Source organism: Sus scrofa, chromosome 6 (genome assembly GCF_054392235.1).
Source record: "Sus scrofa isolate SSC_HxYL_T2T_F1_AM1 chromosome 6, Sscrofa_HxYL_maternal_Yorkshire_Landrace_v2.0, whole genome shotgun sequence".
NCBI classification, from domain to species: domain Eukaryota; kingdom Metazoa; phylum Chordata; class Mammalia; order Artiodactyla; family Suidae; genus Sus; species Sus scrofa.
The window spans coordinates 93,007,213-93,026,033 of NC_139388.1; the positions used below are offsets into that span (position 1 = coordinate 93,007,213).

Here is an 18,821-nt window from a genome sequence, read left to right on the forward strand (position 1 = left end):
GTTGCAGACGCGGCTCGGATCCCACGTTGCTGTGGCTCTGGCGTAGGCTGGCAGCTACAGCTTCGATTGGACCCCTAGCCTGGGAACCTCCATATGCCACAGGAGCGGCCCAAGAAATGGCAAAAAAAAAAAAAAAGACAAAAAATTCACAGGGCATATTACATTGATATTAAACAAAACTTTCTACTGAGTTCAGTTTTGCAGCCCTGCTTCCTATGGAAGTACAGCAGATGAATAGACTTTTGAGTCTTATCTTCTTACACTGACCAAGTAGAAGTTTCTGGAAAGGGGTATAAAATACAGCTGAAGGGCCTAACTCAGTGGTAGCAAATAGGACACACAGAGAGATATAGATAAGATGAAGTATGTAATTTATTCCTCCCTCCCCTTTTTTTTTTTTGGCCTGCAGCATGTGAAAGTTTCTGGGCCAGGGATCAAACCCAAGCCACAGCAGCAACCCGGGCCAGAAGCTCTTCAGTGATATTTTCAGATTAAATATTTGGCATCTTAAAAAATAAAAACAGGAAAATTTTTAAAGAAGAAATGTGGCATCTTATTTATAACAATTACTTTGCTCTACACCTGAAACTAATACAACATTGTAAATCAGCTATACTCCAATATAAAATAACTTTCATCTAAACTCCACCTTCCCTCCAAATTAAAAAAAAAGAAAAGAAAAGAGAGAAATGTGGGAATTTCCATTGTGGCTCATCAGATTAAGAGCCTGGCATAGCGTCTCTGAGGATGCGGTCTAGATCCCTGACCTTGCTTAGTGGGTTAAGGATCAGTGTTTCCAGAAGCTGCAGCATAAATTGCAGCTGACTTAGATCTGTTGTTGCCATGGCTGTAGCATAGGCCTCAGCTTCAGCTCAAGTTCAGCCCCTAGCCCAGGAACTTAAGTTTGCTGTAGGGGCCGCTATTAAAAAAAGTAGAAATGTGGCATCTTTGTTCCTATAGGACTTTTGAGGATTGAATATCCAAGTTTCCAGCCTGGAAACTCAAGAAGAGGTGTGTTCAGAGATGGTAGGCTTAAAACTAGTAACTACAGAAAAGTTAATATTAGCAATAAGTGGAAAGGGGTGGAGGTCAGGATATACCACCAGTGAAACAGCAAACAAATAGGGTGTTGAATGAAGCATTTATTTAGTCTGATTATAAGGTCAAATTTGTTTTCTATTCCAGGCAATTGTAAATAGGAGTGCAAAGAGCCCTGTCATTTACAGTTATTATAGGAGTATATGGTAATATCTGAAATTAAGCTTTTTAATAAATAGAAGCCTTTAGTTTGAAATTCTGAACTCTGAAGTCTGTCAGTTTCAGTAATTTTCCTCTGTCTGTACATCACAGCTGGACTTAGTCTAAACAGTTTAGAAAAAAAGTTAAAGGTATAGATTTGCAGAATGTGTTTGAAGTAGTGTATCTTTACATTGAACAGGTGGCTTTCAGAGTGTGATTCCCTAGAGGAGCAGTATCAGCCACACATGGTAACTTGTTACAAATGCAAGTTCCTAACACAAATCCCAGGCTGGGATTGGGACCCAGCAATCTAGTTTAAGCAATGCCTCCAGATGATTCTGATGCATACTGAAGTTTGAGAACCATTGCCTTAAAATGATAGAAGATAGAAATACCATGAAAATTTTACATAAGATGAGCATTCGGAGTTCCCGCCCTGGCATAGTGGAAACGAATCGGATCTCTGGCCTCCTTTAGTGGGTTAAGGATCCAGCTGTGAGCTGTGGTGTAGGCCAGCAGCTGTAGCTCTGATTCAGCGCCTAGCCTGGAAACTTCCATATGCCATGGGTGTGGCCCTAAAAAGCAAAAAAAAAAAAAGAGCATTCTGTGTAATTTAGAATGTTCCACGGGTTTTAGGGAGTATAAATTTCTTCTTTCCCTTCCTCCCTCCCTCTTTCTTCCTTTCTCTCTCTTTCACTGTTCTCAGTGGACCATATAACCTTTCTAGTCTTCCATAGTGGTTAGTGATCATACCTGTATCCATCCCTTCATCTGCCTCTCCATAGGAAGCTCTCAAACACTTGCAATCACTGAATGAATGAATGGACCAACTTGGCTGATGATAGGATATCCTTTTGGATGCTAACGTTCTAGCTGATGAAACTGTCTTAACCTGAATTGAAATTGCCTTGGTACTTTTTTTCCATTTGGGGCATTGAGTGAATTTGGGCTAGAAATGTTGACTATATACTAAACACTTTCTAAGAAATGGACTTTAGGAGTTCCCACTGTGGCATAGTGGGTTAAGGATCCATCATTGCTGCAGCTGTGGTGTAGGTTGCAGCTCCAGCTGGGATTTGATCCCTTGGTGGGAACCTCCATGAGAGGGAGGGGGCTCTTAGCACGTCTTTGTTTTTTGTATTTTTTTGTTTTAGGGCCATACCCCTGTGCCATATGCAAGTTCCCAGGCTAGGGGCTGAATCACAGCTGCAGCTGCCATCCTACACCACAGCCACAGCAATGCCAGAATTGAGCCATGTCTGCAACCTACACCAAGCTCATGGCAACACTGAATGGATCCTTAACCCACTGAGCAAGGCCAGGAATCAAACCTGCATCCTCATGGATACTAGTATAGTTTGTTACCACTGAGCCTCAACAGGAACTCCTATTTTATTCTGTCTTTATAGCAACCTCATGAGGTAGATATTACCTCCATTTTACGAAATAAAGAAATGAAAACTCAGCAATTTTTAAACTGTTTAGAATTTTGTTTGTTTTTGGTTTTTCAGGGTTTTGGTTTTGTTTTTCTTTTCTTTCTTTTTTTCTTTTCTTTTTTTTTTTTTTTTTTTTTTTTTTTTTTTTTTTTTTTTGTCTTTTTAGGGCTACACCAGCAGCACATGAAAGTTCTCAGGCTAGGGGTCTAATTGGAGCTATAGCTTCTGGCCTACACCACAGCTCACAGCAATGCCTGATCCTTAATCCACTGAGTGAGGCCAGGGATTGAATCTGCATCCTCATGGATCCTAGTCGGGTTCGTTAACTGCTGAGCCATGAAGGGATCTCCCCTGTGTTACTGTTTTAATAAGCAAACTCAAAATCTGCTGTTATTTACAAGAACAAAACTAAATTAAATCCTGTTTGTCATATTCAGAAATTGAGAAGATTCAGAAAGGAGATTCAAAAAAGGATGATGAGGAGAATTACTTGGATTTATTTTCTCACAAGAACATGAAGCTGAAGGAGCGTGTACTGATACCTGTCAAGCAGTATCCCAAGGTAAGGGAAAGAGTGCCTCACTTTGAATTGTCTTTGTAGTCTGAGAGTATGCAGTGTGTCTTGGGCTGTAGGCTATAGCAAAGACTTACAGAGATTGTGATGCATCAGAAACTTAAACTGGTGAAGCTTTTGTCCCATAACTTGTAATACCTGTATCTGGCAGTTGAAACCTAGAAGTCTGTAAGTAATAGCATAACTATAGCCAGGAAGAAAATATAATCTTTTTTATTATTTAAAAAAAGAGTTTCTTTCTCAAATGATTGTTCAGGCTCCAAGTTTAAAGAAAAAAAATAGTGAACCCTAAAGAGTTACTCTCTGTCAAAAGATTGACCTGAAGTCTAAATAAAGGAAATATAACACAAATCTTTGTGATACAATTTTATTTCTTACTCAAAGCTTTTATTTTATTTTTTATTGACTTTTTTTAACTTTATTTCTATTTATTTTATTTATTTATTTTTTGTCTTTTTGCCTTTTCTAGGGCCGCTTCCACAGCATATGGAGATTCCCAGGCTAGAGGTCTAATCGGAGCCGTAGCCACCGGCCTATGCCAGAGCCACTGCAATGCGGGATCCGAGCCGCGTCTGCAACCTACACCATAGCTCACAACAATGCCGGATCCTTAACCCACTGAGCAAGACCAGGGATCGAACCTGCAACCTCATGGTTCCTAGTCGGATTCATTAACCACTGCGCCACGACGGGAACTCCCAAAGCTTTACTTTTAAATAAATGCTTTCCCCTCATCCTTTTTTTTTTGTTACCTTGGAGAGCAACTAGTTAAACTAAATATAACTAGTACTTCCAAAGGGTGCCATATGTCTATTCTGTTCTGAAGTAACTGCCTTAAAATGTTTATGTATGTTAAGGTATGAAGAGTTGCATTGTGATATTATGAAAAAAGCACAAACTACATCAGGAAACCCCAAATTCAAGTCTTAAGAATTGTCACTTTCCAGTTGTATAACCTAAGGCTAACCACTTTATCAGTACAACCTCAGTATATCCTTCAGTAAAATCGGAAAGGTGATACTCTACTTCTTTTACGGAATTATTGAAAATAAATGAGGTAATATGTGTGGAAATGTTCTATAGGAACATGCGTATTTAGACATTTGTCTTTATTTTCTGTCAGTTCAATTTTGTGGGCAAAATCCTTGGACCACAAGGGAATACAATCAAAAGACTGCAAGAAGAGACTGGCGCAAAGATTTCTGTGTTGGGAAAGGGCTCAATGAGAGACAAAGCCAAGGTAAGCTCTCACTAGTGAGGTGAGAAGACACCCTAATGCCTTCTAGTAGCCCAGAGTCCAGTATGGGTGCCTTATGGAAGTTAGCACTTGTGTACGTATTGAAGGTTTTCTTTCTGTCTTTGACTATGTAGTAATGAAGACAGCAGTAGAAACATAAGCATTAGTAAGCTTATCTGTGAAAACTTGAAAGGGGAGCTGGATGAAGTAAAACTCACTCAAACTAAAGATACTAAAATCTGAATAGCACATTCCCAAAAACATTTCCAGTAAAAGTGAGAGCAGGGAGTTCCCTTGTGGCACAGTGGGTTAAGGATCTGGTGTTGTCACTCTAGTGGTTCAGGTTGCTGCGGTGGCGCAGGTTTGATCCCTGGCCCAGGAACTTCCACACACTGCAGACGTGGCCAAAAAAAGTGAGAGCAATAGTGTGAGTGCAGGTTGAACCTGAGGATTAGTTGGCTGGTATGTTTTATAGCCAGCTGGACTATGAGCCCACTAAAAGAAGGTATGAGTTCCCACTAAAAGGAACCATGAGTAATCGTCACTGACAGCAGAACCTAATGCTTATTTTTTTCCATGCCATAGCCGTATTCTTTGTACCCTTTGTTAAGTGCTGAGAAACTTTTGACCAAAACAAAGTCTTAGCCTTGCAGAGTCAGCTTTTCAGAAGAGACATACTTACTACAGCCTAACACTTAGTCTTTCAGGCTTCCTTTCTTTTTGTTTTGTTTTGGTTTTTTTGTCTTTTTTGTCCTTTTAGGGCCTCACCTGAGATATATGGAGGTTCCCAGGCTAGGGGTCCAATCAGAGCTGTTGCTGCCGGCCTACGCCAGAGCCACAGCAACACCAGATCCGAGCCGCGTCTGCACCCTACACCACAGCTCAGGCAACACCAGGTCCTTAACCCACTAAGCAAGGCCAGGGATCGAACCCACAACCTCATGGTTCCCAGTCAGATTTGTTTCCACTGCGCCACGACAGGAACTCCAAGGTTTCCTTTTTTATGCAGTCTAATTGATGAATATGGTTTTCTCAGTCTCTCTTCTTTTGTCCACTCATATTTCTCAGTAGATGAATATGCTTAGGACTGAAGTATGTTATTCTAGCTATTGAGATTTTCTCCTCTCTATCCTGACTTCTTTCCTTCCCTAGAACTTCCCAGACCTATAAGCAGATAAGAAGAGCTCTACCTAGGATTTAAAAGCAAGTGCTTGGCAATAAATGAATGAATGGATGAATGCTTGGCAAACAGCTATTATCTGAATGGAGTCTGGAATTAAGTCTGTCTCTTTAACTTTCTATACCTTCTAATAAGAGCACCAGTGAATGTACCAGGGATTCAAAACAATAGTTAACTTTTAGCAGCAGACCAATTGCGGGTCTCACAGGCTGTGTAAATTACTTTTCTCCAGAATTTGTTTTACCATTTTCTTTCTGTTTTTTTCAGGTGTTGGGGTCATTTCTTACCATCTCTTTCACCTAGAGGTAAAGGTGTCATTTTTCTCCCTAGCCCAAGTGATGTGGTGTTTGTGTGCTTTTTTTTTTCTGTAGGAGGAAGAGCTGCGCAAAGGTGGAGACCCCAAATATGCCCACTTGAATATGGATCTGCATGTCTTCATTGAAGTCTTTGGACCCCCATGTGAGGCTTATGCTCTTATGGCCCATGCTATGGAGGAAGTCAAGAAATTTCTAGTACCAGTAAGGAAATCCATATCCTGTATCTTTTGAGCAAGGGAAAACTGGGATCTTATGCTGTTGCTGAGGCAGGGGTTCTTAACCAGGGTCTCTGCATAACCTAATATTCCATACCAAATTGTGCGTTTATATTCATTTTTTCTGAGGTGATCCATTACTTTCACCTAGTTCTCAAAACACTGCACACCAAGCCACTCTGCTGCTCCTTGTCTAATGTGGTTTTAATTTTATACCAGTATGCTTTGTCAGTATCTTGGGTCCACAGTATGTATGGCATTCCAACATAGTTAAAGCTTTAACAAGGTCTTTGCTGAGTTAAATATTTTGGTGCTAGTGTGGAGCCAGGAGTTTATGATAGGAAAATGACTAAAATGGTCATAGCCCCCTGCTCTTAAAGGGGTTTATATTCTAGACTCTAGAGAATCTGGATGACAACAACAAGCTTCTAGTGTTAATGGATTAAATTCTGACCTGGGTGCATTCAGGGCTTTCTCTCCTTGGAGGAGTTTACTCAAGTAGTTTTGATTTGAAAGAGGCATGATTGTTGCAGACTTAACTCTTGATGATATTAAACAAGCTTGGCATACAGCTACTTTCAGGATATAACTAAGGCCCAGAATTAACATACTACTTACTGTTAAGTATTTAATAACCAAGGATGAATCTGGAACCTTAGGAAGCATTTGGAATACTATTCAGCTGGAATTGAGTAAGCATCATTGGTTCATCACTATGACGAGGTGATCGGTTTTCTTGTATATGCAAAATGAGGGAGTCGAACTGTGTCAGAAGATATGAGAATTGGTAGAGCAAAAATTTATAGACAATGTGTATTTATCATGCTGAGCTCCAAGGATTGCAGCACTGTCTCAAATAACTCAGCAGTTGCTTTGCTTCTAAGTACTTTGTTGTCCTTAAAATGTTCAGCATGAAACAGCCAATTTAAAACATCCTATAGAAAAACTCAGCTAGTAAATTTTCTCTTCAGGGGATTCTTTTTATTTTTTGAGGTGTGTATTGAAACATCCTGAGCCGTCCATTTTCTGAAGGACGGCAGGGGAATGCTCATTTCCTCTTAATTGTTAGTCTCAGCATATTTCTCTAAAGGGATAGGTTTAACAAGGCTTCCATGTAAGTGGATCTTCAAAAAAGAAGCCTGCCAGAGAGATCTTGGTCTCCTCAGTGTTGATGTGGCAGTTTGAAGAATCTGAGCAAATGGCCCGTCATTGGTCACTTGGTTCTCCAGTATGAGTCTCAAGCCGCACTAATGTGTAAGGTAGGAGAAGAGTTGAGGGAGGGCATCTCTCTGTGATGACTAGAATCTTCTATTCTTGAAGCTGTGGGATATATGAATGACTCTCATCAGGAAATATGTGAAAAGATTTGCAAATGGCATTTGACTCAATTCTTCCCTCTTGTGAAGAAAAAGAGTGAGCCTGTTTTTGCGTCCATGACCAGAGCCCTTCGTTTTCCCCTTAGAACCATTAACTGTACCAGAGAGGCTTCCTGGTACAGTAGGAAGAGCACTGGACTGGGAGCTTTATCTGCATCATCTTGGACAAGTTATTATTTCACTTTTCTGAGCCTCAGGTTCCTTGTTCATCCCAAACATTTGTTAAGTATCTGGTAGGTGCCTAATACTATGCGTGGGAAGTTACAAAAATGGTTCTTGAAGAGCTCACAACCTAATGAGAAAGACAATTCTAAAATGATGTGGTAAGTTCTTAGGTAGAGAAAATTACATGGTGCTCTGGGAAAAGAGGAGGGAGTGAGGGGTTGACATCAAGAGAAAGTTTTTTGAAAGAGATGAATCTAATATAATATTTTAGATTAAATCTTGTAGGAGAGTCCCTCAGGTAGACAAAAAAGGCAATAATGTAGTCTAATGATTCAAAGCCTAGATTTTGGAGATCGGTATTCCTGAATTCACGTGTAGAAGCTGCCACTTACTAGCTCTATGTCCTTAGACTGATAGTTTTTTGTTCCCTAAATCTGTTTTCCCAAATGTAAAATGGGAAGATCTGCCTACTTCATGGTTATTTTAAAGATTACTGAAAACATTATGTAAGATTTCTTATATGGTGCCCAGTCATAGAGCTTAATTAATGGTAGTGGCTTTTATTATTCTAGGAAGAGGAAACCATTTGCAGGAATGGATGTGTAAGAGTATGCCATGTTCTGAACTCCGCGTTGTTCAGCCTGGCTTAAAAGGAGGTTATACATGGAGAGAGGATGGAAGTGAACTGGAGAGCTAGGCAGGGACCACATCATGAAGAGCTTCATCGGAATAATGAGGGGTCTGCCATCAAGACTTTCCTCAAAAAGGTGATAGGTAGCGTGCTGCTTGACTTCAGAGAATGACCTGAGATGTCATCTGGGCCTTTCAGAGTTGTTCTTAGTATCCAAGGCTCATATGGGCAAGATGACTTCTCAGCAGGAGGTAGAGATGTTGCAGCACACCCCTTCTCATTATCTTTTATCCACAGGATATGATGGATGATATCTGCCAGGAGCAGTTTCTAGAGCTTTCCTACTTGAATGGAGTACCAGAGCCCTCTCGCGGACGTGGGGTGCCAGTGAGAGGCCGAGGAGCTGCACCTCCTCCTCCACCTGTTCCCAGGTATAAATGAGGGAGACAAATTTACATTCTAGAAATAGAATGTAAATTTGACTGTTTTGGGTTTGGTTTTTGGGTTTTTTTTTTTTTTTTTTTTAATGCTTTCATTATTTTTCCCTTTTTTTTTTTGTTTTTGCTTTTTTAGGGCCAAAGGTGTGGCACATGGAAGTTCCCAGGCTAGGGGTTGAATCAGAGCTACAGCTGCTGGCCTGCACCACAGCCACAGCAATGCTGGATCCAGGCCTTGTCTGCAGCTTACACCACAACTCACAGCAACAACAGATCCTTAACCCACTGAGCGAGGCCAAGGATCAAACCTGGATCCTCATGGATACTAGTCTGATTCATTTCCACTGTGCCACAGTGGGAGCTTGCTACCATCTCTTTCTTACTGGTGCTCTTATCTCCAACTTAGAAGGGGTTTCAGGATTGGTATATTGCATCAAGAATGGAGTTTTAGATCTTGGGCACTTTGGTCATAGTCTGGTACAGCAGTCCTGCTAAAATTTTAAGTTTGTTACTTTTGAACAGTTTCAACATTTTTTTCTTTTTTTTTCTTTTTTTTTTTTGTTCCTTTTCTTTTTTCTCCCCCTTTTTTTCCTTGCTTCCTGTCTTTCTTTTTTTATTTTTTATTTTTTTTAAATGGCTGCAACAGTAGCATATGGAAGTTCCCAGGCCTAGGGATTGAATCAGAGCTGCAGCTGCCAGCCTGTGCCACAGCTATGGCCACACTGGATCCAAGCCACATCTGTAACCTACAGTGCAGCTTATGGCAACACCATATCCTTAACCCACTGAGTGAGGCCAGGGATCAAACCTGTATCCTCACAGACATTAGGTCCTTAACCCACTGAGCTACAGTGGGAACTTCAGTTTTAGCATCTTTAAATGGTCTCTGACTTTAGAACATAACCTATTGTGACTGACCTTTATGAACTGTTCAGACTCTCCCAGGCAGTCCACTGAGGAGACATTAACAGGTCCACCATGGGACTGGGGAGTCTTCCAGTATGGATCTTTTTCCCATCCACACACTCCTCTGTGTTTTAATAATAGTCTAAAGCATCGTAAAATCTCCTACCTAGCTTTAGAATTTGTAAACAAATCTGAACATGAAAGTAGCCTATCTATAAAAATTTCTATTTAAAATAAACTTTCTTGGAGTTCCCTTCATGGCTCAGCAGTTATAGAACCTGACTAGGATCCATGAGGATGTGGGTTCGATCCCAGGCCTCACTCAGTGGGTTAAGGATCTGGCATTGCCTGTGTAGGTCGCAGACCTGGCTCGGATCTGACATTGCTGTGGCTGTGGCATAGGCCAGCATCTGCAGCTCCAATTCAGTCCCTAGCCTGGGAACTTCCATATGCCACAAGTGCAGCCCTAAAAAGCAAAAAAATAAACTGTCTTCTTTGCAGGGGCCGGGGTGTTGGACCACCTCGGGGGGCTTTAGTGCGTGGTACACCAGTAAGAGGAGCCATCACCAGAGGTGCCACTGTGACTCGAGGAGTGCCACCCCCACCTACTGTGAGGGGTGCTCCAGCACCAAGAGCACGGACAGCAGGCATCCAGAGAATACCTTTGCCTCCACCCCCTGCACCAGAAACTTATGAAGAATATGTAAGAAGTTTGGACATTTGTGCGATTTCCCCAGTACCTAACAGGTTGCCAAAGGAAGCAAATGATAGGAACTGCCTGTAAAATTTGAAATCTGCCCTCTTTTCTTGTAGTGAATGTTAAACTATGAGAAAATTTTTCCATTTTAAGCATGGTTTACTGTATGTGTATAGATTATACAGGAAATAAGCTGTGCTTGATAATATGGTGTTTTACTGAAGGGTCTTCCACTACAGTTATTGATTATGCTGAAGTTGAGCCTTCTACCTTTATTTCCTGCCCACACTAGAAGGGTTGGTTTTGGGTTTTTTTTTTTGTTTTTTTTTTTTTATTTGGTTGGTTTTGTTTCAAAAAAAGAGCCCTTTCTTGACTATTCTGTAACGTGTGTTAACATTTTGGAGGGAAATTCCATGTCTGTTAATCTAGAAGCCTACCATACTCCCATGGGGTATAGTTACCTTACCTACTTTCTGTGATTCTGACTTTCTATTTTATTTTATTTGTTCTAGGGATATGATGATACATACGCAGAACAGAGTTATGAAGGCTACGAAGGCTATTACAGCCAGAGCCAAGGGTGAGTCAGGCAATAGGAGTGTTAACTTCATGTCCTTGGGATGGATGGGGGAGTTGGAGGAACTGAGAGATTTAGGCAGCACAAATCTCAGGAGCTCACCTTTTGAGGGTATCTCTTCCACCTTTGATATCTTTGGGGCACACATTTGAATCTGCAAATTTGAATAATTGAATCTTAAATTATAGTGTAGAATATGGGGTTGGCATATGAAAAATTCCCTGTGATTACATAGAAACTAAGGGAAAATGCCTTAAAATTATTTTGATTTGTTATTTTAAAATGTTACAGCTTCGGAGTTCCCGCTATGGCATGACGGGATTGGTGGTGTCTTGGGAGCGATGGGATGCAGGTTCGATCCCACCTGGCACAGTGGGTTAAGGATCCAGCGTTACCACAGCTGTGACTTAGGTCACGACTATGACTTGGATCTGATTCCCTGGCCCCAAAATTCTGTATGCCTCAGGGTGGCCAAAAAAGAAAAAAAACAAACCAAGAAAATCACAGCCACATTAAAGTTGCATAAAAGTCTAAAAGGAAACTAGAATCTTACTACAGTAACTTACGTTCTTTTCTCATCTTTTTTTTTTTTTTTTTTTTTTTTTTTTTGCGGGGAGAGGCACACTTGTGGCGTGCAGAAGTTTCCGGGCCAGGGATCAAACCTGCACCACAGCAGCAACCCCAGCCACTGCAGTGTTAACCCTCTGTGCCACGTGGGAACTCCTCTACTCTTTAGTTAAAAAACAGTTGTGTTTGTGTGTATGTGTATCTTAACTGCGATTGCTTGAAAAGGCCTCTCATAATTCTACTGTGGGGACAAAACGGTTCTCTTCATCTCAGTTTATTCTCTTCTAGTGAGCCCTGTGAATACATGTGTATGTACACTGTGGTTAAGATAGTCAGTTTTGGATTGAGCTTTTTCACTTTAAATGTTCACTATTCATTTTTCTTTGCTATAGTTGTCACAGTTGTTTTGTTTTGAGTACCTAGCATATACATGTTTTGGAAATATTTTGTGGTTTGGAGATGGGGTAAATGAGTGCTTTTTTTTGGTATCATACACAGTAAAATAACTAAAATATGGAAGTAGTTGGGAGAAAAGTGAAACAAACATAGCTGCTATATAGCTCTAACACTCTGTCTTTGGCTTTCAGGGACTCAGAATATTATGACTATGGACATGGGGAGGTTCAAGATTCTTATGAAGCATATGGTATGTCTTAATATTTCTGTGGTGGGACAAAATGTGCAAGTAAGTGCCCGGGAGAATGCTGGTGACTGGATTTTGGGGGATCAGACAGTGACACACCTAAGGAGAAAACCTCTACTACAAGGCCAACATGTTCGTAAAAGTGACAATCAGAGTCCTGCTCTTAAAATTGTGTGGTATGGTAGAAAGAGGCACTATTGAAAACAGATGGGGTGTGCACTCTTACTCTTGGAAGGCTAAGCAGGTGTCCTAAGCTAGGGCTTAGATTCAGCTTGGTGTGGTTCGAGCAACAGGCTTTTAAACTGATGCTGATTTTTTGTTTTTTGGGGTTTTTTTTACTATTTTAGACTGAGAGATGGCTAGGCCTGGGTTATGCTGCTGGGCCTTTGCTGCTGATACCTAGGCTCCATTGGTGGCTAATAATTTAATCATACCCAGCTCTTCTTCCCTACCTCATTTTTGAAAACAATTTTGGATCTTACCATAAAGAATTTCATTATGGGAGTTCCCATTGTGGTTCAGCAGGTTAAAGATCTGACATCTCTCTGAGGATGCAGTTTCAGTCCCTGGCCTCGCTTAGTGGGTTAAAGGTCTGGTGTTGCCACAAACTGCAGCATAGGTTAACCCCTAGCCTGGGAACACCACTGGTGTGGCCGTAAAGGAAAAAAAAAAAAAAAAGAATCTCAAGAGTAGAGGAAATGGTAGCTGAAAGGAACCTAGATGGCAAGAGCAGGTTTGGTGCAGGAACAGTGCCTGTTAGATTAAGGAACTGTGGGGCTAGAGCGAGTTCAGGGCAGTACTGGCACAAAGCTCCTTACTGTCATGGAGACATCGCAAGTTAGTCCTTGATCCTAAGAGACCTATAGATGCTGGAATGGCAGCAGAACTAAACTGCCATCCTTGAGGTTTGGTTGAAAACACATTGCTCAGGAGTATCCTCAGCAGCCAATTACGGCCCCACCTTAATAGGCCCCAGCGGGAGTGCCATGCGGCAGTAGACGCAAAGAGAGCAGCCTTTTATTTGCATGTTTGTTTGTTTGTTTTTGCTTTTTAGGGCCATGCATGCAGCATATGGAAGTTTCCAGGCTAGAGGTCGAATCTGAGCTGCAGCCGCTGGCCTATGCTACAGCCACAGCAATTCAGGGTCTGAGCCACATCTTCGACCTACACCACAGCTCATGGCAATGCCAGTTACTTAGATATTTAACCCACTATGTGAGGCCAGGGTTTGAACCTGCATCCTCATGGATACTAGTTGGATTCGTTACCACTGAGCCACAATAAGAACTCCAGAGAGTAGCCTTTTCAGTGTGAGGTGTTTTCCAGCAAACCAGAGGGAAGTCCAGAGTCCTTGGCAAGGGATTCAGCAGTTGACAGTTTACCTTAAGATATTGATAGTTTCCCTTAACCCCTAACTGAAAATGGAGAACCTCTTAAGGCTTCCCACAGACAGACTCCTCAACACAGTATATAGTAGCCAGTCAGCTGCTTGCCCAGGGAAACAGTTTTTACCAGTTCTAGCAAAATGGTACTGGACAGCTGCCATCAGTAACACTGCACCGCTCTATTCATATGCCATCATTTAGAAGGGTATGATTGCCCCAGGGTATGTCCGTTCATCAGTGAGACAGCACAATGGGGCCTCTGTGTGTGTCAGGCTACTCTTTGTGCTCTGGGTGTGATGTTGCCACAGTTAGTCTGTTCTGATTTCTGTCTTTATAAACAGAATTAGAAAAATAAACTATCTTACTGGTACCCAGAAGTCACTTGGAAAGTGATGGATATATCTATTGTACTAGAGGTAGAAATGGGCTTAGAGTTTTGTGCAACTTTACATCCATATAGGGGTTTTAGACCTACAGTTATGGAAGCAGATGTTTGTGAGTACAAGCAGCTAGAGAAATACTGGCATGGGTGAAGTCTTGGAGTGAATGGGGAGAATAAGCTTATAAACACAACTCATGTTCATAAGAGGTTAGCTCTAGGAGTAAATGGTCATCTCTTTTAGGCTTTTCCATGTCACAAAGGAAAGGGATATCAGTCATATTGTTGGGTTTCTCTGGACTATTGGCATAAAAAGAGATAATAAATTCTCCTAATGAGTGCTGTTAACACATTTGATTGTACTTCTGACCACCAGAGCAGTGGACCAGCTGTACAGGTGGAGGTCTCTTGAAATGTGGCCCTGGCTTGCTCTTCCAAAAGAGCCAAAGGACACTTCTCCACAGGGAAGTCTAACTTGCTGCTGCGTAGAAAGGGAGCTTCCAATCTGAAAGACTTCCAAAATTGTCACCTTACTTGAGTCTGTCTGCCAAATGGCTTTGAAAAGAGGAAAGGGCATTGCAGAGCCAATGAGATTGATTTCCTCACTGTCTCAAGCAGGGTGTTGAGTATATCCAGGTTTGGGGGCTGGATATGTTGCCTGTGGAGAGCTTCTTCCCTGGAGATCACTCCAAGCCTTTCCTAAACTATTTCCTCTGTCCATCACTCAAAACCACCCTACAGTTGGGAAATTGCCTAAGCCGTACAGTGGGGACCAAGCAGAGTGAAAAATGACACCAGGGAGGTGGCAAGACATTAGAAGCGAAACAGTGTTTTGGGTGACCTTTCATCAGATAACCTACCCCTGCTCTTCCCAAAATGCCATTGGCACATAGTTTACAAACTGTTACTGCTTTCCCCACAGGCCAAGATGACTGGAATGGGACCAGGCCGTCGCTGAAGGCCCCTCCAGCTAGGCCGGTGAAGGGAGCATACAGAGAGCATCCATATGGACGTTATTAAAAACAAACTTGAGGGGAAAATATCAATTATGAGCAAAGTTGTTACTGATTTCTTGTATCTCCCAGGATTCCTGTTGCTTTACCCACAACAGACAAGTAATTGTCTAAGTGTTTTTCTTCGTGGTCCCCTTCTTCTCCCCACCTTACTCCATTCTTAACTCTGCATTCTGGCTTCTGTATGTAGTATTTTAAAATGAGTTAAAATAGATTTAGGAATATCGAATTAATTTTTTAAGTGTGTAGATGCTTTTTTCTTTGTTGTTTAAATATAAACAAATGTACCTTTTATAATAAAAAAAAAGTTGAGTAAAAAAAAAAACCACAAACCTGTTAGTTTCAAAAGTGACATTGCTTGCTTAAAGGTTCTGAAGTTAAGGCTTGTTAACTTTCTCTTAGTTTTGATTTGAGGCATCCCGTAAAGTTGTAGTTGCAGAATCCCAAACTAGGCTACATTTCAAAATTCAGGGCTGTTTAAGATTTAAAATCACAAACGTTAACGGCAGTAGGTGCCACCATGTAAAAGTGAGCTCAGACGTCTCTAAAAATGTTTTCCTTTAAAAGCACATGGCGGTTGAATCTTAAGGTTAAATTTTAATATGAAAGATCCTCATGAATTAAATAGTTGATGCAATTTTTAACGTTAATTGATTTAAAAAAAAAACAACAACAAAATTAGGTTTGTAAAACTGACTTTTTCATTATGTGGGTTTTGAAATCTAGCCCCAGACATACAGTGTTGAGAGATACTTAGTGGGAAGTAGGTTTTGAAGAGGTTGATTCGGGGAGAGGGGCTGGCCACCTGCATTGAATTTGTTGCAGAACTTTTTAGTCACGAACAACCTTTCAGTAATGTACTAATAATTAAAATTTCAGTATTTAAAAAGGCAAAAGTATTTTGTCCATCTGAGATTCTGCACTCCTTGAAAAGCTCACTTGGACACTGAGGCCAAAAGCTGATGATTTTCTTAAGTTGACGGTTGTCAATATTGAACTGTTCCCAAAGTAGTTAGTCAAGTATGTCTCAACACTAGCATGATATAAAAAGGGACACTGCAGCTGAATGAAAAAGGAATCAAAATCCACTTTGTACATAAGTTAAAGTCCTAATTGGATTTGTACCGTCCTCCCATTTTGTTCTTGGAAGATTAAATGCTACATGTGTAAGTCTGCCTATAAATAGGTAGCTTAAACTTATGTCAAAATGTCTGCAGCAGTTTGTCAATAAAGTTTAGTCCTTTTTTAATCAAAGTAAATGTGATGAATTGTCATTTTTTTTGGGTGGACAATAAAATAATTTTCTCTTTCAAATAAACTTAAATTAACTCTAAAGTTAATGGGCTTGTTAAAAGTTGGAGACATTCTTAAAAGTGGTGGGGGGGATTTTATTTTAAGTTTACCAAAAAAAGTTTATGAGTTGTTAAGTTTTAGTTTAAAAATAACCAAAGCTTTTTCACCCCCTGGAAGTTGTTGAAAGCAGTTTTATGCAGTCCTATCACAAGCTCTAATTTCTGGAGAGAAGAATTTAACTGAAAGTTGGATTGGTTCCCACACATAGGCCTCAATAATTAAAGTGCCAGCCACCCTAGTTTGCACCTCCTATAGAGCCTCTAGGTGACCCTAAGAGTGACACCAAATAATCTCCGTGAGCTTGGAAAGGGATAGCACTTGCCATTAGAGATGTCAATTCAGCAAACCCTGGGTGCCCTTAAGGGGTTCCCTTCCAATCCCAGAAATGCTATTAAGTCACCTGGACTGGGGCAGGATCTGGCATGATAGCCTGGCTTTGAACCTCCCTCCTGAAAGACCAAGAGAGGAAGTGATGGAATTGGTTGACCCAGTTTCCACTCCTCTATGTTAATTCTCAGAGTTCTCATGCCTTCCCTAAGGGAGCCACGTAAACTGCTCGGGGGTGAAAAATCCTCTTGTATGAAGTGCCAAGCTGCCTGCAGCAGTGCATGATGGACATTTTTTTTCTTTTTAAAACACACCAACAAAAAATGTATTTGTAGATTGTGATAAAGTGTAAATAACTGAATTTTCAACCATGGTTTGAAGTCAGCTTTCAGGGCATTATGTCTTGTTTTGATGAAAAGAGATCACTCTATACCCCCCTTTTTAAAGGAAAATTATCGCAAGAGAATCAGGATGTGTAAAGCTAACATGCATCGCAAAAAACCAAAGGTAACCTAAATGTCTGATTTTAATAGCACATATTTCTCTTTTACATAAACTGTGACAGCAACTTGCATAAACAATTCTGTAGCTGTTAATTTTAATGTTAAAATTTTGCAAAACTTGTTTAATAAAAATAGCTGTAAAAAGAAAAACCATATGCTGCCGCATAAATTAGCCATAACTCTTAATAATCCTGCCCATCACAAGTGAACTGTAATGTAACCTGGGCACAAAGTCTGACATCTTAAATGACACATTGTAAAATTTCAATGACTGTAGTTTAGACCTGCTGCTCCCCAAAGTAAAGCTTTCTGCTCAGCTATTTTAAAATGTACAAGGATGAGCCCCTATAGGTCCCCATATTGATATTCACAATGAAACATTACTTAAAAATTCTTTAAAGTTGCATGTTTCTCTCCTGTAATGTGTAAACTGCATGCAGGATCTCTATCTTTTATTTTGTATGTCTTTTGAACTTCCTCTTTAAAAGACTGATCTCCTACTTCTCCATTTTCAGGTGATTGAAAACTCCTGAGGAATTTCCTGGAGTAGAATGGGTAGTGAAGACCCATGTCAGGTATGTTAAGGTGGCTTTCTATTAAGGACAAGGGACTTTTATCCTAACTGTAGAACAGTTTTGCCAGAAGGTGGCCTGGGAGGTGATAAATGGGTGAATCTTGCTTGTATGTCGTTGTACCATGTTTACAGTAGGGCCGTGCTTTTATATTTTATAGTTCATAGTGAGTTTACTTCTGATGACTAGGTAGTGTCAGCTTGAATCTATTGACTCGGACTCTGTTCTCTCAGTAACATGAGGTGGTAGTGTTTCATTTGGAGTTCATTGGTTATAAGCTACAAAGTGACTGTCTAGTATATATAAAAGAATTTATTAGGAGTTCCCGTTGTGGCTTAGTGGGCTAAGAACCCAAGTGGTATCCATGAGGATGCACATTCGATCCCTGGCCTCGCTCAGTGGGTTAAAGATCTGCTGTTGCCACAAGCTGTAGTGTAGGTCACAGATGAGGCTCAGATCCAGCAACACCTTGGCTGTGGTGTAGGTCAGCAGCTGCAGCTCCGATTTGACCCGTAGCCCAGGATCTTCCATATGCCTCATGTGCTGTCCTAAAAACAAAAAATGCAAGAAAGAAAAGAAAAAGGGAATTTATTGGAAGGATATTAGGGGCCCACAGATTTAGCATGAAGGCTAGAAAATCTGGGCTTGGGAACCAGAGTAGTTGCAGTAAACCGAGACAGTAGTAGTAGACCACAGGAGTGGTCCTAAAGCTGGGGTTAGCTGCTCAGGCACTGTTGCTGGAATGAGTACATTCTAGCCATGTTTGGTTTCTTTCTTCCTCTACTCAAGATTGAAGTTCTAGGGAGGCAGTATCATCCTGGATCAGCTTGAAGTCACATGCCCATACTTCACCAACATGCAGTAAGAAAAATTCCTCAAAAGGAAGTCAGAGCATTTTTAGGAAAGGGAAACAAATGCTGGGCAACCAAAAAACAATTATTCAGCAATATCCATATTTTAGTTTACAGAAGTAACAAAGACTTAATAAGGTTAAGTGGCTTCCCAAGGTCACATAATTAGTATGGCTAGTAATCAAGCCCAAGTTTGTGTGGCCAGAACCTAACGTCTTAAACTCTCATACTATACTGCTTT

At 40.8% G+C, this 18,821-nt stretch overlaps 1 protein-coding gene across 4 annotated transcripts in view; it reads left to right on the plus strand.

The window, feature by feature from the left end:
* KHDRBS1 (KH RNA binding domain containing, signal transduction associated 1) overlaps window positions 1–18,821 on the plus strand; it is a 42,041-nt gene that overhangs the window by 11,888 nt on the left and 11,332 nt on the right. The window contains exons 2-10 of one of the 4 annotated variants that reach the window (XR_014804948.1): window positions 3,113–3,237; window positions 4,373–4,489; window positions 6,038–7,457; window positions 7,661–8,801; window positions 10,215–10,416; window positions 10,923–10,990; window positions 12,142–12,200; window positions 14,884–15,076; window positions 17,673–17,732. Coding sequence is in view for 1 of the 4 variants with exons in the window: in NM_001243596.1 (NP_001230525.1) it covers window positions 3,113–3,237; window positions 4,373–4,489; window positions 6,038–6,184; window positions 8,668–8,801; window positions 10,215–10,416; window positions 10,923–10,990; window positions 12,142–12,200; window positions 14,884–14,981 (950 nt within the window). In the remaining 3 variants the exon portion in view is untranslated. 4 annotated transcript variants of the gene reach the window in all.